The sequence below is a fragment of the Procambarus clarkii genome, chromosome 7 (genome assembly GCF_040958095.1).
Source record: "Procambarus clarkii isolate CNS0578487 chromosome 7, FALCON_Pclarkii_2.0, whole genome shotgun sequence".
Lineage (NCBI taxonomy): Eukaryota > Metazoa > Arthropoda > Malacostraca > Decapoda > Cambaridae > Procambarus > Procambarus clarkii.
Genome location: NC_091156.1, coordinates 18,294,989 through 18,310,458, shown reverse-complemented (window position 1 = coordinate 18,310,458; position 15,470 = coordinate 18,294,989). Strand labels below are relative to the sequence as shown.

At 37.8% G+C, this 15,470-nt stretch overlaps 1 protein-coding gene across 2 annotated transcripts in view; it reads right to left on the bottom strand.

Moving 5' to 3' along the window:
• Positions 1–15,470, bottom strand: part of Fit1 (Fermitin 1) — a 123,231-nt gene that overhangs the window by 10,196 nt on the left and 97,565 nt on the right. For both annotated transcript variants that reach the window (XM_045747390.2, XM_069313666.1), the window contains exons 8-12: positions 14,404–14,635; positions 13,286–13,498; positions 4,911–5,051; positions 3,074–3,169; positions 1,021–1,110 (exon numbers count right to left, since the gene is read on the bottom strand). In XM_045747390.2, the coding sequence (XP_045603346.1) occupies positions 1,021–1,110; positions 3,074–3,169; positions 4,911–5,051; positions 13,286–13,498; positions 14,404–14,635 (772 nt within the window). The remainder of the gene's footprint in view (positions 1–1,020; positions 1,111–3,073; positions 3,170–4,910; positions 5,052–13,285; positions 13,499–14,403; positions 14,636–15,470) is intronic.

Genomic DNA, 15,470 nt, shown 5'->3' with positions numbered 1-15,470 from the left:
TTCAAGTAGAGCTTCACTCATTCCAAAATGAAACCTTTCTAGAGAGTTTTTATATTCCTCCAGTTAACAGATTACCAAAGAAGACATCAAGCCATGAAGACCATGTAGAACCATTTGTGTTGTAAGATATTCAAGAACTGCTAAATATCACTCAAGATGCCAATACAAGAACAGGAGGACGTAAGGCAAAAGATATCAAACGTATCCAATTCACCATAGATTCTAATGAGAGACAAACAACCACAATGGATATTAGGAGACACTTGAGCAACCAGAAAATCAGGGCAATTGACAAGGAGGTGCACGACTAAGTGGAATAATGCAGTTTGGACAGAGGGAAGCAGGATGTTGTTCCATTAAGTACAGGGAGTATAAGCCTTCACCATGTGGGGTCAGGGTGTAACAGTTTAGCTGTTTATTTAGAAGGTTACATATCTGGTATTAAAAGAATATGCATTAATTTGTATTAAAAGCTGACTTGTTAAGTGGAGAACACGCCTCTAGTGAGAGAGTACTTTAGTTGCTGCGAGAGCGACTTTTGACCTGACTTTGGCAAAAGGGTGACCGGTAATTTTTACCTAAGGATTATAAGTTAGGTGATAATGCAAGGTTGCCACGTCAATTCTAGATGGCCTGGGAAAATCCTTTCACGGACTGCATTTACTTAAAATAGATTCGGAGATCTTTCTGTATGATACTTAGAAATGAGTAGTGAAGAGTTTTATAAAAATCAGGTAGGATACCATCATTAATGCATTACAAAATCAATCTCAAAAAACCATAAAATTAACATTTAAATCTGATGGTATATGTTCAACTTTACTTATTATATACCTAACAGTAAAATCAACATAAAAATACAGCAACTTGCTCTTTCCAACCACTAACTGAATTGACATTTCTAATTCTTATCATTGGATAGCAGTGAGCATTATTTTCTCAAAATGTGGTATTGTGACTGACTAGGATACCACCTAGACGCAACCAAAACTGTAGTACTTCAGAGCCTAGAACACAAACCTTGCAGTCAGCAGTCAGACATGAAAATACCACATTATCTTCCTCAAACTGGATCATCATGTGTCGTGTTTCCCAGTTCACATTCCAGGCCTGAAATATATATATACACAGTACATAAAACATTGGCACGGTAGCAGGTTAAATTACCAGTTTTATTAGAACAATAGACATAGTTTGACTGTATGAAAAGAGGAAGGTGTGGTTATTACATGGGATGTAATGATATAATGAGCACTAGCTGATGTAATCAACACAGGCTGGTGGTGGTGGTTGAGCTTGTTTACCAATATATATGGGGGAAGGATACAAAATCAAGCTATTTGGGGAATGGAAAAAGATATCTAAAGTGTCATGATTAGTAGGGGGATCTTATCTAAGAAATCAGTGTATAAATGTCCAAAATAAAGCTAATATAATGCCAGTATTCACAACAGGAAATATAAGTAATAAAACATCTAACATTATTCTTCAGCTTTGTCTTGACCTTGCTAGGCACCATTTAGAACATTCAGTTCAATTTTGGACATCATGTCCATTGGAAAAGGACATAAATTCTTGATAAAGTGTACAGAGAAGGATGATACAGTTAGATCTGGAAATTAAAACCTCTCTTGTGAAGAAAGATTAAGAAAGCTTAATTTACTTTATCTTTATCATTATCTTTCAAGATAAAGATAAAAGATAATTTTTTTCTTTCTGGGCGAGTTGCCATTTTCCTGGTGAGTTCCGGAGGCCCCCCAGCAACCCCCTTTCCCTCCGGTCGGCAGTATTTGGGTTTTTTATATTCACCCTCAGAACCGAAGTTGGCTGGCTGGCACAGGGGGTTTGGGACTTCCCTTCCTTCTTCCAGGGAGGGTAGAGCTGTGCAGACAGCAGCGTGGCGGCGGTTGTGATGTCATGCTTGTTATCGGGATTGGGAGTTCTGCTTGATAGCTCAGTTTTCGGTAGCAATTTTTAACCAGGTGGTGTTTGTTTTGGAATGCCTACCTTTCTGGGTGCCTAACCCAGTCGATGGCAAACAAGGAATGCTTCCAATAACTTGGAGGTTTCTATAGGCCATTACTCCTCGTGCCTTTCTGAAGGGGGGCCAGGTTCTGGCTCGTGGTCCCCAGTAGGCAAGAACTGCAATCGAATTGACTGATGCCACGGTCTAATACATACATACATATCAGTCCGGTAAGCTCCAGGGAGCCAGAGGGGCTCTCCACAGAAATTGGACCAACTCAATGAACCACTAAGTAATTCTGGTGTGTGTGGTAATGAAATCTTAGAACAGTATAGAGCTACACACTATGACCAGCTGACTCGAGCAGACAACTTTATTTGACAGCAAAATACCCCAGAAATATACTATGTACATTGCTATCATTACTACGAACACTGCTATCCATTATCAGATTCCTATTACTAAATCATGAATATGATTAATTTTCCACAAGATTATTTTCTAAAGGAACATGAGATCATGTTGCATGATGTGAAGATTCACAAACCTCGGAAGTTCGAAACCAGTGCTGTGACTGTCTGCCTGCTAATGTGAATATCATCACTAGAGTTTTGTGTTCACTGATATCTGAACCTTTTGCATAATTTTTATTACAGTCAGGATCATCTATGACACTATCATTGCAAAATAATTTCAGTTGCACATTTTAGTCATTATTAAGTGGTGCTGTGGCCCTAACTTGCACAGCTGTGCTGTAAGCCCCAGCTACATGCACCAGCCTTGGTTGTTCTGGCAGTACTGAGGCTCTCACAGCCAGGAGGGATGCAGACAATTTTTTTTCTAGATGGCGTCTGTTACTGGTGCCCTGAGGAACAGAGCAGCCTTCTGTACCCACAGAAGTTTGGAATTTTACAATATACTGTACCAACAAACATCATATGTAGGTTGGCACACCCACTTTACCCTATGATATCATGATGGGCACAGTACAGTGGTTAATGAAGTGAGCACTATTCACACGGTCTTCCCAAGATGGAACTACCCAATACTTTACATATATTTCCACAATAACAATGACAGTGAACAAATCAAATAAAGAAATTTTACCTTCATGGTATTGTAGCGCCATGTCTTTATGTGGTCACCTGTATTAGGGTCCATTCGCATAATCCTGTTGAATGCAACACCCAGCAACTCCTCTCGCTGAAAAAATTGGATGGCATTATCAATAGAGAAATGAAGGAAAGGAAGGGAAGGGAACTATCAGGGGAAAGCACCAAGCCACCACGACAATATAGCACTGGGAAGGGGTCAGGATAAGGATTTGAGATGGGACTTTGTCCAAAGGGCTTTGTCCTATGACCATCTCTCTATCTCTCTATTTATGTAAATGACCTCATATAAGGACTGAGCTCGTACATGTCAATGTTTGCCAATGATGCCAATTTAATGAGAGTAAAAACTGAAAGAGAACTGTAGGGTACTTCAAAATGACCTTGACAAACTTCAGGAGTGGCCAGATAAATAGCTGCTGGAATTCAATCCAAATAAGGTTAATGAAAATGGGTAAGGGAGATAGGAAACCTGAATTTAACTACAGTACATCATAAAGGAAAGGGAACATATGGGAAGTTAGCAAATGTAAGAATGTCATTTAAGAATTTAAACAAGAATGCTTTCAAGTCCATACACACAACCTATGTGACACCATTACTTGAGAATGCACCACCACAGAATGGAATCCACACCTTGCAAAGAATAAAAAGAACCTTAAGTAAGTTTAGAGGTTTGCAACTAGATGGTAAGGTACCCTTCAGACATACCACCAATACAAACATCCAAGAAACAACTACAGTATATGGCAGTGAGGAGAGACAGAAAGAAACTTTGAGAATGAGATAGTAAAAGAATGTAAAACAGGACCAGGCCAATTCTATAAATTTAGTAAACAAAAGTTGTATGTAAAGGATAAAATCCTTTACAGTAATATCTATACAGGATAAAATCCTTTACAGACTTAAATTGTTGAAAAATGTGGATGTCAAAATACTAGAAAAAGTCATTAAAATCAAATAGGTAGAACTAGAGAGCAATGATATAGAAACAGTGTGGCTGTCAAACAGGTAGATCCTGTGTAACAAACCTAGTAATGTTTTATGAGAGAGCCACACAGACTTTACATGAAAGAGATGGCAGAGTTGACTGCATTTATCTGGACATAAAAATAGGCTTCTGAGAGAGTCCCACATAGGAGGCTGTTCTAAAAACTGGAACAAAGGGTGACGCGAAGACTTCTGATGTCGATGAACAATTTTCTGACAAAAATGAGGGTAGTAATCAAAGGCAATGCACCAGGCTGGAGAAATGTTACTAGTGGAGTACCACAGGGTTAAGTTCTAGCACCATTAATGCTCATTGTCTGCATGAAGGATCTACCAGAGGGAAATACAGAATCAGATGATTTTCATGCCTTTCAAGATTACCTAGACAAGATAACTACATGGAGCAATGTTTGACAGATGGAATCCAATGTGAATTATGGCCACATTATGGAATAGGAGAAAATAGGTCACACACAATCTACAAATTATGTGGAAAGGCTTTAAAGTATTCTGTTAATGAAAGAGATCTAGGAGTGGTTCTGGATAGTAAACTGTCACTAGAGAACAACATAAAGGACAGGGCACAAGAACCCTATGCTGCACTTTCCAACTTCAGAATCACTTTTAAATATATGAACAGTGAAAATATTGAAGAAACTGTTCACTGTTCATGACTTTTGCAAGACAAAAATTGGAATGTTCTTCTCTGAAAAAAAAAACTCTGAATTGTGTGCACTCAACTGGTAGTTTGAAATGAATGAATTACATACTTTCAGTTTAAGAGATTTTAATATAAATAAAGTTCCGTAAGTGTGAAAGAACTAATAGTTTAAGAAACATACCTTGTGTCCCATATGCTTGACAAGGAAGAGGGCAATACCATACTCTGGAAGAGCTTGCCAAGCACGAATGTACTGCAGCTTAGCGTCAGTCAGTGGCAAATCCTTTACATTAGCGTGAGCTTCCAATATGCGTTGAACTGCCTAGAAAATATATTAAGAATGTGTGTAAATATGAGAATAAAATCCATTGAATGAACTTGAAAAGTTATCCATATCCAAGAGAACAACAAGTAAGAAATATAAATATACAGCAATGAATTATTTTGACACTTTCTGGAATTACTTTAGCTAAAAATCAAAATCTGAGCAACCATAGCCCTTAAGGAGTTTAATGCTGCATTTTGCAAATATAGCAATACCCGTAATACAAAGAAATATAAGTTATGAAAGGCAAAAAGTAATTATGAATAATTACTTAATCTTTGATCAATGCAAATCACTATCAAACAGTAATAAACAGATACTATAATACACTACTACTAAATACTGTAAATAAGTGGCCACTCTATTTATAGCAGGAAATATATACAGATTTTACAGTGTTTATGTCGCTGATTACAGAAAATGCATTTAGCAAACAATCTTTCCATTTTACGAATTTTTTTTCATAATTTGAATAAGATCTGATGCAAATATAGTACTGTATAACAGCAATAATTATCAAGTGGAATAAAAAAATAAAGCATGTACAGTGCGTGCTTGCTTTTGATATGTAGCTTACTATAATGTACTTCAATATTTTCCAGCCCCCAATATTTAGCTATACGAATTAAGCATTTGAGTGAAAATTAAAGCTAGTGCAATTTGACAGAATGCCTCATGGAGCAAGGCAGGGTGACATTCTGCACCAGTACAGTTCTCCTTTGAACATCCCTGCCTGGCTTATCTAACACTAGGCAGAAAAGCTGAATCCAGCCAAGAGTTCTCACAGACAATACACCTACAACACTCGAACCTTTCCCAGCTCTACTGGTGGCGAAGCCTGCACCAACACCAGGTCCCCAGCCTCAAGCCCCATCACATTTGAACTAACAGAAAGGAAACATTGCACACAGCAGAATCACTGACTCAAGAGGAATGAGAGCATCCAAGTACCAAGCTTTCTAAACATGGTACACTCAAAAACTTGATTTCCAAGATACTTCGCTCAGATCTTCCCAAAAGCAAGAGTATGTGAAAGAAGTACAGTACTGCCTTTACTCAGAGGAAAACAAAGGAAGCTGGCCAAGGGTGAACTAAACTCTAAGTAAAATCATGTTCAGATGCCTAGGCCCTGTCTATATAGAAAGGAAAGCTTTCATGATCCACCTACTCTGAACAGCAGAGAAGACAGACTATGAAAAGCTTAGAAGTATTATACTGGAAATTGTCCACCACCAGCAGGTAATGAGCTGGACTCATGGCAAAAATGAAGAAGCATCATACTCAAACTTAGTATGAAGATGAATAATACCCCCAAACCAGAAATCTGATGCCAGGTCTAGAATTCAACACGAAGAGTCAATAGGAAGCAGACAGAATGCCTTACCAATCCCTCCTTGCCTAGGAAAGTAGAAGATCCAGTTACCAAGTTCTGCTCTGGAGCAAATTGCATCCCATGGCTATTCCTTGGTTAAAAACAGCTCCACAACCAGAACCACAGATTTCCATTAGGAAGGAAAGTAACACTCCCTCAACATAATTGTAGGAAAAATGCAATGCTTCTAGGTAAATTATTTCCCCAGATAAACCCCCTTTGTAAATCAAATAGAGGGGTTGGGAAGACAAACACTTACCAGCTGAAACTTCATTGGCTGGAGCAATCAAATGCTGGATTTGAGAGGAGCCATTCCAGTCTTGAGAACTCAAGTCATCTGAACCAGATGGATTAAACTATCCTCTTAAAAAAAGGAAATCTAGCAAAACCACCAAAGAGTTGAGCAACAAGTCGACCAGCATAAGTATTTAAACACAGGTATCTCAAATTTACCAATTGCATAATAAGGGAAACCACAAAACAAAGATTTGAACAAAGACTGAACACACCCTAGAGTGGTAGTAACCCTGCACCCAACAGTAGAAATGCTGGAGGCAAAAAGGGTGACCATTGGGAGAAGCAAAACTGTGTATGGCATTCCACCTGGATGCACCAAGCAGCAATTTGTAGATCTTGAATCAATTCTCAACTACCAATAGTATCAAGCGATAAACACCTGCTCGTAACCATTAACAGGACAGTAAATTTTCAGCACAACTAAGGGCAGTCTTGAAAAACTCAGCAAAGGTGAGGCCTGAGTGGGAAAACAAATGGCTTACCTGACAGATAATGAAGTCTTCTTCAAGAGAGCCCAGTATACCTAGGACCAACAATTATCCTTGGAAACCTCAAGCAAAAGAACCAACTACTTTACTGAAGTATGAAATGGGCCAGAACACAGAAGATAACCAAGTTACTGGTCATTATACATGTAATGCCTAAACAAGTGACCAGCTCAAGTTCAAATAACTAAATCCAGTCTGAAATCTACCTAAACAATCCCAGGAATGAATCTGGAGGAATGTAATAAAGGCTCGTGGCTGAGGACCTGGTGTTGGCATCAGTGGTGGGCCTACAATTTGAGACTCTGAAGCTTGAACTACTATGAAGGGGAGGCCCCTTTGCAACCAGCAATGAGGTCAAGATAACCACTTTTATCCAGGCCTGGGTAACCACTGTTATCCAGACTGAATCTGGGTATATAGACCCAGATGAGTTCAAATTAAATCTGATTTAAATCTGATATATAGAGGCAAAATGTTTAAATAATGTGGACTAAAGTTGCTTCTGAGGCCCCACCAGAATCAGGGGCCCTTATGCTTAAGCTTCATTAGTTTCAAAGTAGATCTACCCTTGGTTGGCATGGCTGCTACCACACAGTGGTGATAGGAGTCCAGTTGGAAAACTAGCAGTCGAGTCAGTGTTACTAGGCAATCTTACTGATGCCAAGTAGGGCTTGGAAAGGCTTTCCTTACTTATAGTGTCATTTCTGTGATCACTCTGGAGTGGATAGAGTTCTTAATCAGTACCAGAAGTTTTGGAAAGTTCACTTGGTATGACTGTCACTGTGACCTGATTGTCATGAACTTGCAATATGGACATTAACCGAGCTTCTTTTAGGGAACATTCAGGAGAAATACTTAAAAACAAAAAAAAATCATGTTACCTAAAGTAGCAAAAATACAGATGACACTGTAATTTAGTTTTAAAGTCAGACATATAGCAACTAAAGAGCAACAAATAAATACATTTGAGCGCAAAAAATGATGTGTTGTAAATGTACGATAAGCTGCAGCTTACTCATCACAAACACAGGAGCTACAGTAAACATAGTAAAACTACAGTAATTTCATAATCAAGTTCACTATCTTCTAAAATGAAATTTGTATTATATTTTCATAGGCAAGGAACTTGGAAAATTTAAATTTTGTTATTCAGACCCATTCTATAATACATATAAAGAGTACAGGGCCAACAGTACATAAAATAAAAAAAATAAAAAAAATCATAAAACACTAAATATAATACAAATTATAAAACACTACTAAATGTGAAATTAAAAATAAATGTAAATACAAAAATAACTTATCTTTAGGTATTGAACATATACCATGAATTAAAATAGTGAAGCATATAATGCTTTTTATGCCAACAGGCTTCGGCAAACCTCTCCCAGAGGAAGTGGCCACAACAGAAAAACCTCCATCACGAAAGGAGAGGGAATTCAAGCAAATTGGTTATCAGTGTTTCCCCAAACAGTCACTTATTTATGATAGGTTTAAAAATCACAAACTAGGAAAGAAAATGGATTATGGAGATATAAAACCACAGGGACTAATTTAAATAATATAAACCAAAAAAGTATTGCAGCAACATATCACACAATAACAAAAAGCAAGGTATTGTACTAAACTTCAATATGCTTAAAAAAATTATGGAAGTGTTGTTAAAACACAGACGATAATCAAGGTTAACATAAGATCGGTAAACGTCAGGTTCTGTCTGCAAACATGCACAACAACTTTAAATGGGGCCGCCATTTCTCAGAAAACCAAGGATTCCGTTAACAAATATTTAAGCATGTGATGGTGATGGGAGATTATAAACTCGTCACACACACGCATGATTAATTTACCATATATTCAGGTATTGGTCCTCCACACCAACCCCCCTGTTCAAAAGACAAAAAATTATGGCATCTAATACTATCTAAGGGCCCATTCATATTTCACTTATTTGTTGTGTGTGTTAAATGAAAGGATTTAACACTAGCATTACTGGTACCAGCATGATGATACACAATACCTGTGAAATAACCCAAGTAATACTTAAAATTACAGGCATACACACTGCTTTAACATTATTAAAACAAACCGTTCTACAGACATCACTAACCTAGAAAATTATAATTTCTAACGTAAGAACCTATGATACAACAAAGTCATATATTATACAGTACCTAAATATAGCTGGATCATGAAAGAGTCATACCAATAACTGTATATGTATCATGGGTAGGCTTTCTGGTGTACAAAACTCCAACCTTCCTATAAAGAGAGGTTGGAGGCACTTAATATGCTATAACTGGTAAGACATTGCCCAAACAGATGATATGATCAGTCCAGACAAAACTTGTGACACAAACAAAAAATATATACAGATATACAGTATACCAAGAGACTTTTTTTTAATCAACAACATTGAGAGCCAGGTTAATTTTTTAAGTTAAAAAATTAAGGCACTAAAAAAAATTAAAAATTAAAAATTTATTTAGCAAACTAAGTGATAGATGGTTGGAAACAAATTTAATAAGATAGTATAGGGAAAAACCATTGGACACTTAAAACTTCATGTGACAAAGATAATACCAAAGACAGAAATACCAAAGAGCATATCTCATCCTGTAACTATACCTAGGTAATTACACACATACACACCAAATTGACAAATAGGAATTCCTGAAATGTCAAGAACAAGGACACAGATTCAAGCTAAGGAAACAAAGGTGCCAAAAAATATTAGAAAGTTTTCTTTTGCAAACAGAGTGGTAGACAGTTGGAACAAGTGATGGTGGTGGAAGGCCAAAACCATCAGAAGTTTCAAAGCGTTATACAACAAGAGTACTGGGAAGACAGGGACACCACGAGTAGTAGCTCTCATCCTGTAACTACACATGAGGTAATTACACCCACACACATGGTGCCCATATCTTAAGCAGCACATCAACAAACTGGAAAAGGTGCAAAGACATGCAACTAAATTGCTTCTGGAACTGAAAGACTACGAGGAGAGGTTAGAGGCATTAAATATGCCAAAGGTAGAAGATAGAAGAAAAAGAGCTAATATTTTGTACGTAGATTGCCCTATGTGCAAAATAGTAATGTGAATTGACAAAATTAATAAAGAATTTAAGCTAACTAAACAAAGCTGCTGAAAAAATATTAGAAAATGTACTTTCAGTAACAATAGACTGTTGGAACAATACACAGAGAGAAATCACACTAATGTGATGTATCAATGACAAAAATCCGTAGGAGCCTGTGATGAGGATTCGAACCTATGCTCTGGAGATATCCAGCGCATAGGTTCGAATCCTCATCATGGTTCCTACGAATTTTCGGTTGGAACAAATTAAGTGAGAAGGTCGTGGATGTCAAAACTGTCAGTACTGTAGTTTCATAGTGTTATATGAGAGAGTACTGGGAAGACGGGACACCACAAGCTACAGCTCTCACCCTTTAACTACACTAAGGTAATTATACACACAAACACTCATACAGATGGTGTATGAGTGTATAAACCACCTTTCACAGTTACACACACGAGAAATAGACAGGGCAGATAAGAATAAACTGTTAACATGGGTGGTATGCAAACAAGGGACAGAGGTGTAAACTGAGTCCCCTAATGAGCCACAGGGACGTTAGAAAGAACTTTTTCAGTGTCAGAGTAGTTAACAGGATGGAATGCATTAGGTAGTGATGTGGTGGAGGCTGACTCCATACACAGTTTCAAATGTAGATATGATAAGAGCCCAGTAGGCTCAGGAATCTGTACACCAGTTAATTGACAAGTTGAAACGCAGGACAAAAGAGCCAGAGCTCAACCCCCGCAAGCACAACTAGGCTGAGAACATGGATTCGCTCTAGATTTTTTCAACTTGATCATGTTCCAAAATTAATTTTCACATGCAAAACTGTGGATACATTTACTAATAAAAGTGATGACTTTTTATAGGGTAACATCTATGTATACACTACAACACTGTTAAGAGCCAGGAAGCTAGACAGTAAGCCACTTTCTAAACAGCAACGCTAAAGGACACGATGACAATAAAAAACTATCAGTAAGTACTGCGCTTCTCAAAATAAAATACTGTAGACAGTATGGTTAGTAAAATTATGATCAGAACTTTGAGCAACAAAGCTAACTTTTATCTTTAGGAATATAGTATATACAAAATATATCATTAATGTTGCTACATATTTGATGAAGACTCAAATAAGCATCTACAGATACAAGTCTAAATAGAAACTATGCAAATACAATTTATTGTACAGTATAGTACTATGATTCTAGGATCTGGAATGCAAATATATATTGCACAGTGGAAACCCACTCAAACAACCCCAAGTGCACTGGTTGGATTTAATTCCTCGAGTAACATCGGTTCCAATGGAAAACAACACAACTTACCTGAACTAGAGTGAAGTGGTAAAATATGTAAAAAAGTATTACAAACATTATTATTTAAAATAAAATGTACTTTTTCAAATTGATTTGATGATCAAGCACATAACTGCATTCTAACCTTCGCACAAATATAAACAATAATTGTGTCCAAAAATTAGAATGATTAGCTGCAACAAACCATCAAACACAGTGAATGAGATCCAGATAAACAATGGTGTTCAAGCAGGTTTCACTGTACAATACTGATAAATGCAACAATTACAACAACAAAGAGAAAGAAGACTGGGGCTCAAGTAAGCAACTACTGTCAACAATCTAAATAACAAAATTATACACATAATTCCAGAATTACCGGCGAAGGTCCAGGTATACAAGTAGTGCCTGGCTACCATTAGAAAAAGAGAAAAATAACATTATTACTATTTATTAATACAGTTCTGTGATGTTGAACACTGACTGGAAACTTTAGTTTATCTCAAATGAAAGTTATATAGAATATTTGTTTAGTCAAAAGTCTTGAGTCCTGTGGAAAGAACAAACATTGTTGGTATTATTGAAAATATTTTCTCTTTCTGAACACTTTTAAATATGTTACATATAACATAAAACCAGATATTCATTCGTCAGATTACAGCAATCAAGGTAAGTATCTCCATCATAACCTTTCAAGAGGGAACAAATTTCCCATGTAATATACTAGTAGTATACTTCAGATTACAAACAAATTTCTATACAAAACAAAACAAAACAGAACCTGCAATAAACACAAATAACAGTAAGTATAGATGAAAAACTACTTTCTGAACAAGTCATTCAGTTGCTCCCATAGTCACGTTCCCACTCTTTCAGCCACAATTGATATCAGCTAAAATTAGTTTAACATTCATCAACCCCGACATAGTCGGTATCTTTTCAAACTGTACCACAGAGCCCCTCTTGGAGAAAGGGGAATACAGGAGAATTCTTAAACCAACCATAAATAACCACAGAAGGTCCAGTCATCTACACGTAAATAACCTTCTCTATTCACTATTTTGCTAAAGGGGACCACGAAGTATTCCTGTGTTATTTCTATCAAATGCTAATTCACCATCTGGTTATTTCCCGTCCCCATCAGTAGGTGACCACTGGCTATGTACACACAGGCTATCTGAGGATCCACTTAGTTTTAATCCCAATGCACCCTCAAAAATGCATAGGGAAGGATGGACAAACAAGAAAGTAAGGAAACAACCGAGTGGATTGCTCAGAAAAGAGCATTTCATCTACACTCAAGTCTTATTTCTGAACTTAAACTACTAAGTTGCTCCTTCTGATAAATAGTAGTTGCCTTGGCCTGAAACGAGAAGGAAAGGAAAAATATTGAAAATCTAAAGGAACTAAACCTTTCTGTAGGGAGGAGTCTGAAGAAGCTAAGTAGAATCAAGTCACCAGAGCACGAGATGACCAGGCCGAGAAATCTCTTGCTAAGGTGTCGGTAAATGAGGGAAGGGAAGGGAAGGGAACTATCAGAGGGTAAGCGCCAAGCCTTTATGACTATATAGCACTGGGAAGGGGTCAGGATAAGGATTTGGGATGGGATGGGGGGAAAGAAATGGAAGGAAGGAAAGAGATATACCATACACTCATGACAGGGGAAGGATAAAGAGAGAGAGAACTTGCTGACCTTTCCTCGGATGCGTCGTACAAATCGTGGAGCCATGTAGTGTTCTGGTTGAATGTCCAAACTCTCTGGATTAAGAACTGGGGCAGGAGCTGGGTGTTGCATAGAAAGGAAAGCCAAGATAGACTTGACTTCACTGTCATAGGATGAATCAGCTAATGATTTGCCTTTAGAAGCTAACCGCATGGCTGCCATCCAACGAGCATACTGTTCTTCCTATAACAAAATATCAATTACATTTATATAAAGATATATAATATTTAATTATAAGAAAATGTGTCAATACAGTATTGAAATATATAATTTTTTCATGTATATACTCAAGACATACAATTAATGAAAATAACTTTAAAATTATGAACTTTTAAACCCCCCTTTCATCGAAAAAGAAGGATCTTCATAAAATGTAAGAAGTTTAATATAATTCAAAATTTCCTTACACTATTTATAAAATTTACATTTTTAAGCATAATTCATAATTTAAAGTATTATTAATATTTTGCTAATAAGATTTGTCATAAACAATGTTAAATATCTTTCTAGTGTGATTAAGCTAAACTATGATAACAGTTTACTGGTAAATGCTAAGGAGACAGGCAAGTCGAACCCTCTTCCGTGCTGCACATCCTTCCTCAGGCATGTGATCTTGGGAAACAAAATTATGTACAAGATCAACAGTGAGATTCATGACAAACCACCCTTCATGTTGATTAGTTCTCTCCCTCTCAACCTGAACCTAGATCTCTTACCCTCTCAACCTGAACCTAGATCTCTCACCCTCTCAACCTGAACCCAGATCTCTCACCCTCTCAACCTGAACCCAGATCTCTCACCCTCTCAACCTGAACCCAGATCTCTCACCCTCTAAACCTGAACCCAGATCTCTCACCCTCTCAACCTGAACCCAGATCTCTCACCCTCTCAACCTGAACCTAGATCTCTCACCCTCTAAACCTGAACCCAGATCTCTCACCCTCTCAACCTGAACCTAGATCTCTCACCCTCTCAACTTGAACCCAGATCTCTCACCCTCTCAACCTGAACCTAGATCTCTCACCCTCTCAACCTGAACCTAGATCTCTCACCCTGCAAAAGAACTAAGACAATAACAAAGTACTTACTGAGGTACACCTTATTATATAGTCAGTCATGCCATCTGATGCAGGAACTTCCAACTTGATACCATAACGCTGTTGTGAAATGTTGACATCTGGAGTCACCTCACAGCCGCGGAGATTAATCTTTTCAATGGGGTCTTCCTTGGTGCTCTCATTGTTTTTATAATATCGCAAGCTCATATCCTTACATGTAAAATAATACTGCTTGAATCCTTTCAATGTGAACCGACGTGGCCTATAAAATATAAGACCAAAATAATGTATACAAATTATATATAATGTATACCTGTATATTCAAACCTTTTATATTGTGTTAAATATTTATATAAATATTTTCATATAAGAACCCAACCAACCAGGGACCAGAACCAAAACCTGGCCCCCTTCACATGAGGCACAGGGAGCAAATTGGCATTTCGACATTTCACCGGGAAATCATCCAGAATAACTCCGCAAACAATGCAAAAAACAAAAGAAAAACACAAAACTAGCTAGAACCCGATAGTACCGAACAGTATCAGCTGTTGGCCTGACACTCTTCATACCTTACCTTGTAATGATTTCAGGGCTCAACGTTCCTGCGGCCCAGTCCTCGACCAGGCCTCCTGGTCGCTGGACTGGTCAACCAGGCGGTTGGATATGGCTGCTTGCAGCCTGATGTGTGAATCACAGCTTTAAAAGCGTTTCAAAAGTTTCAAAGCGTTATATGACAAAGAGTGCTGGGAAGACGGGACACCACGAGCGTAGCTCTCATCCTGTAACTACACTTAGGTAATTACAGCTTGGTTGATCATGTATCCTTTGGAGGTATTTATCAAGTACTCTCACTCTCTCTTGAATACTGTGAGAGGTCAGCCAGTTATGTCCGTTATGTGTAGTGGAAGTGTGCTGAACAGTCTCGGGCCTCTGATGTTGATGGAGTTCTCCCTCAGCGTACCTATTGCACCTCTGCTTTTCAACGGGGGTATTCGGCACATCCTGCCATGCCTCCTGGTCTCATGTGGTGTTATTTCTGTGAGCAGGTTTGAGACCAGCCCCTCTAATATTTTATTATTAGCCCCACTCAAACC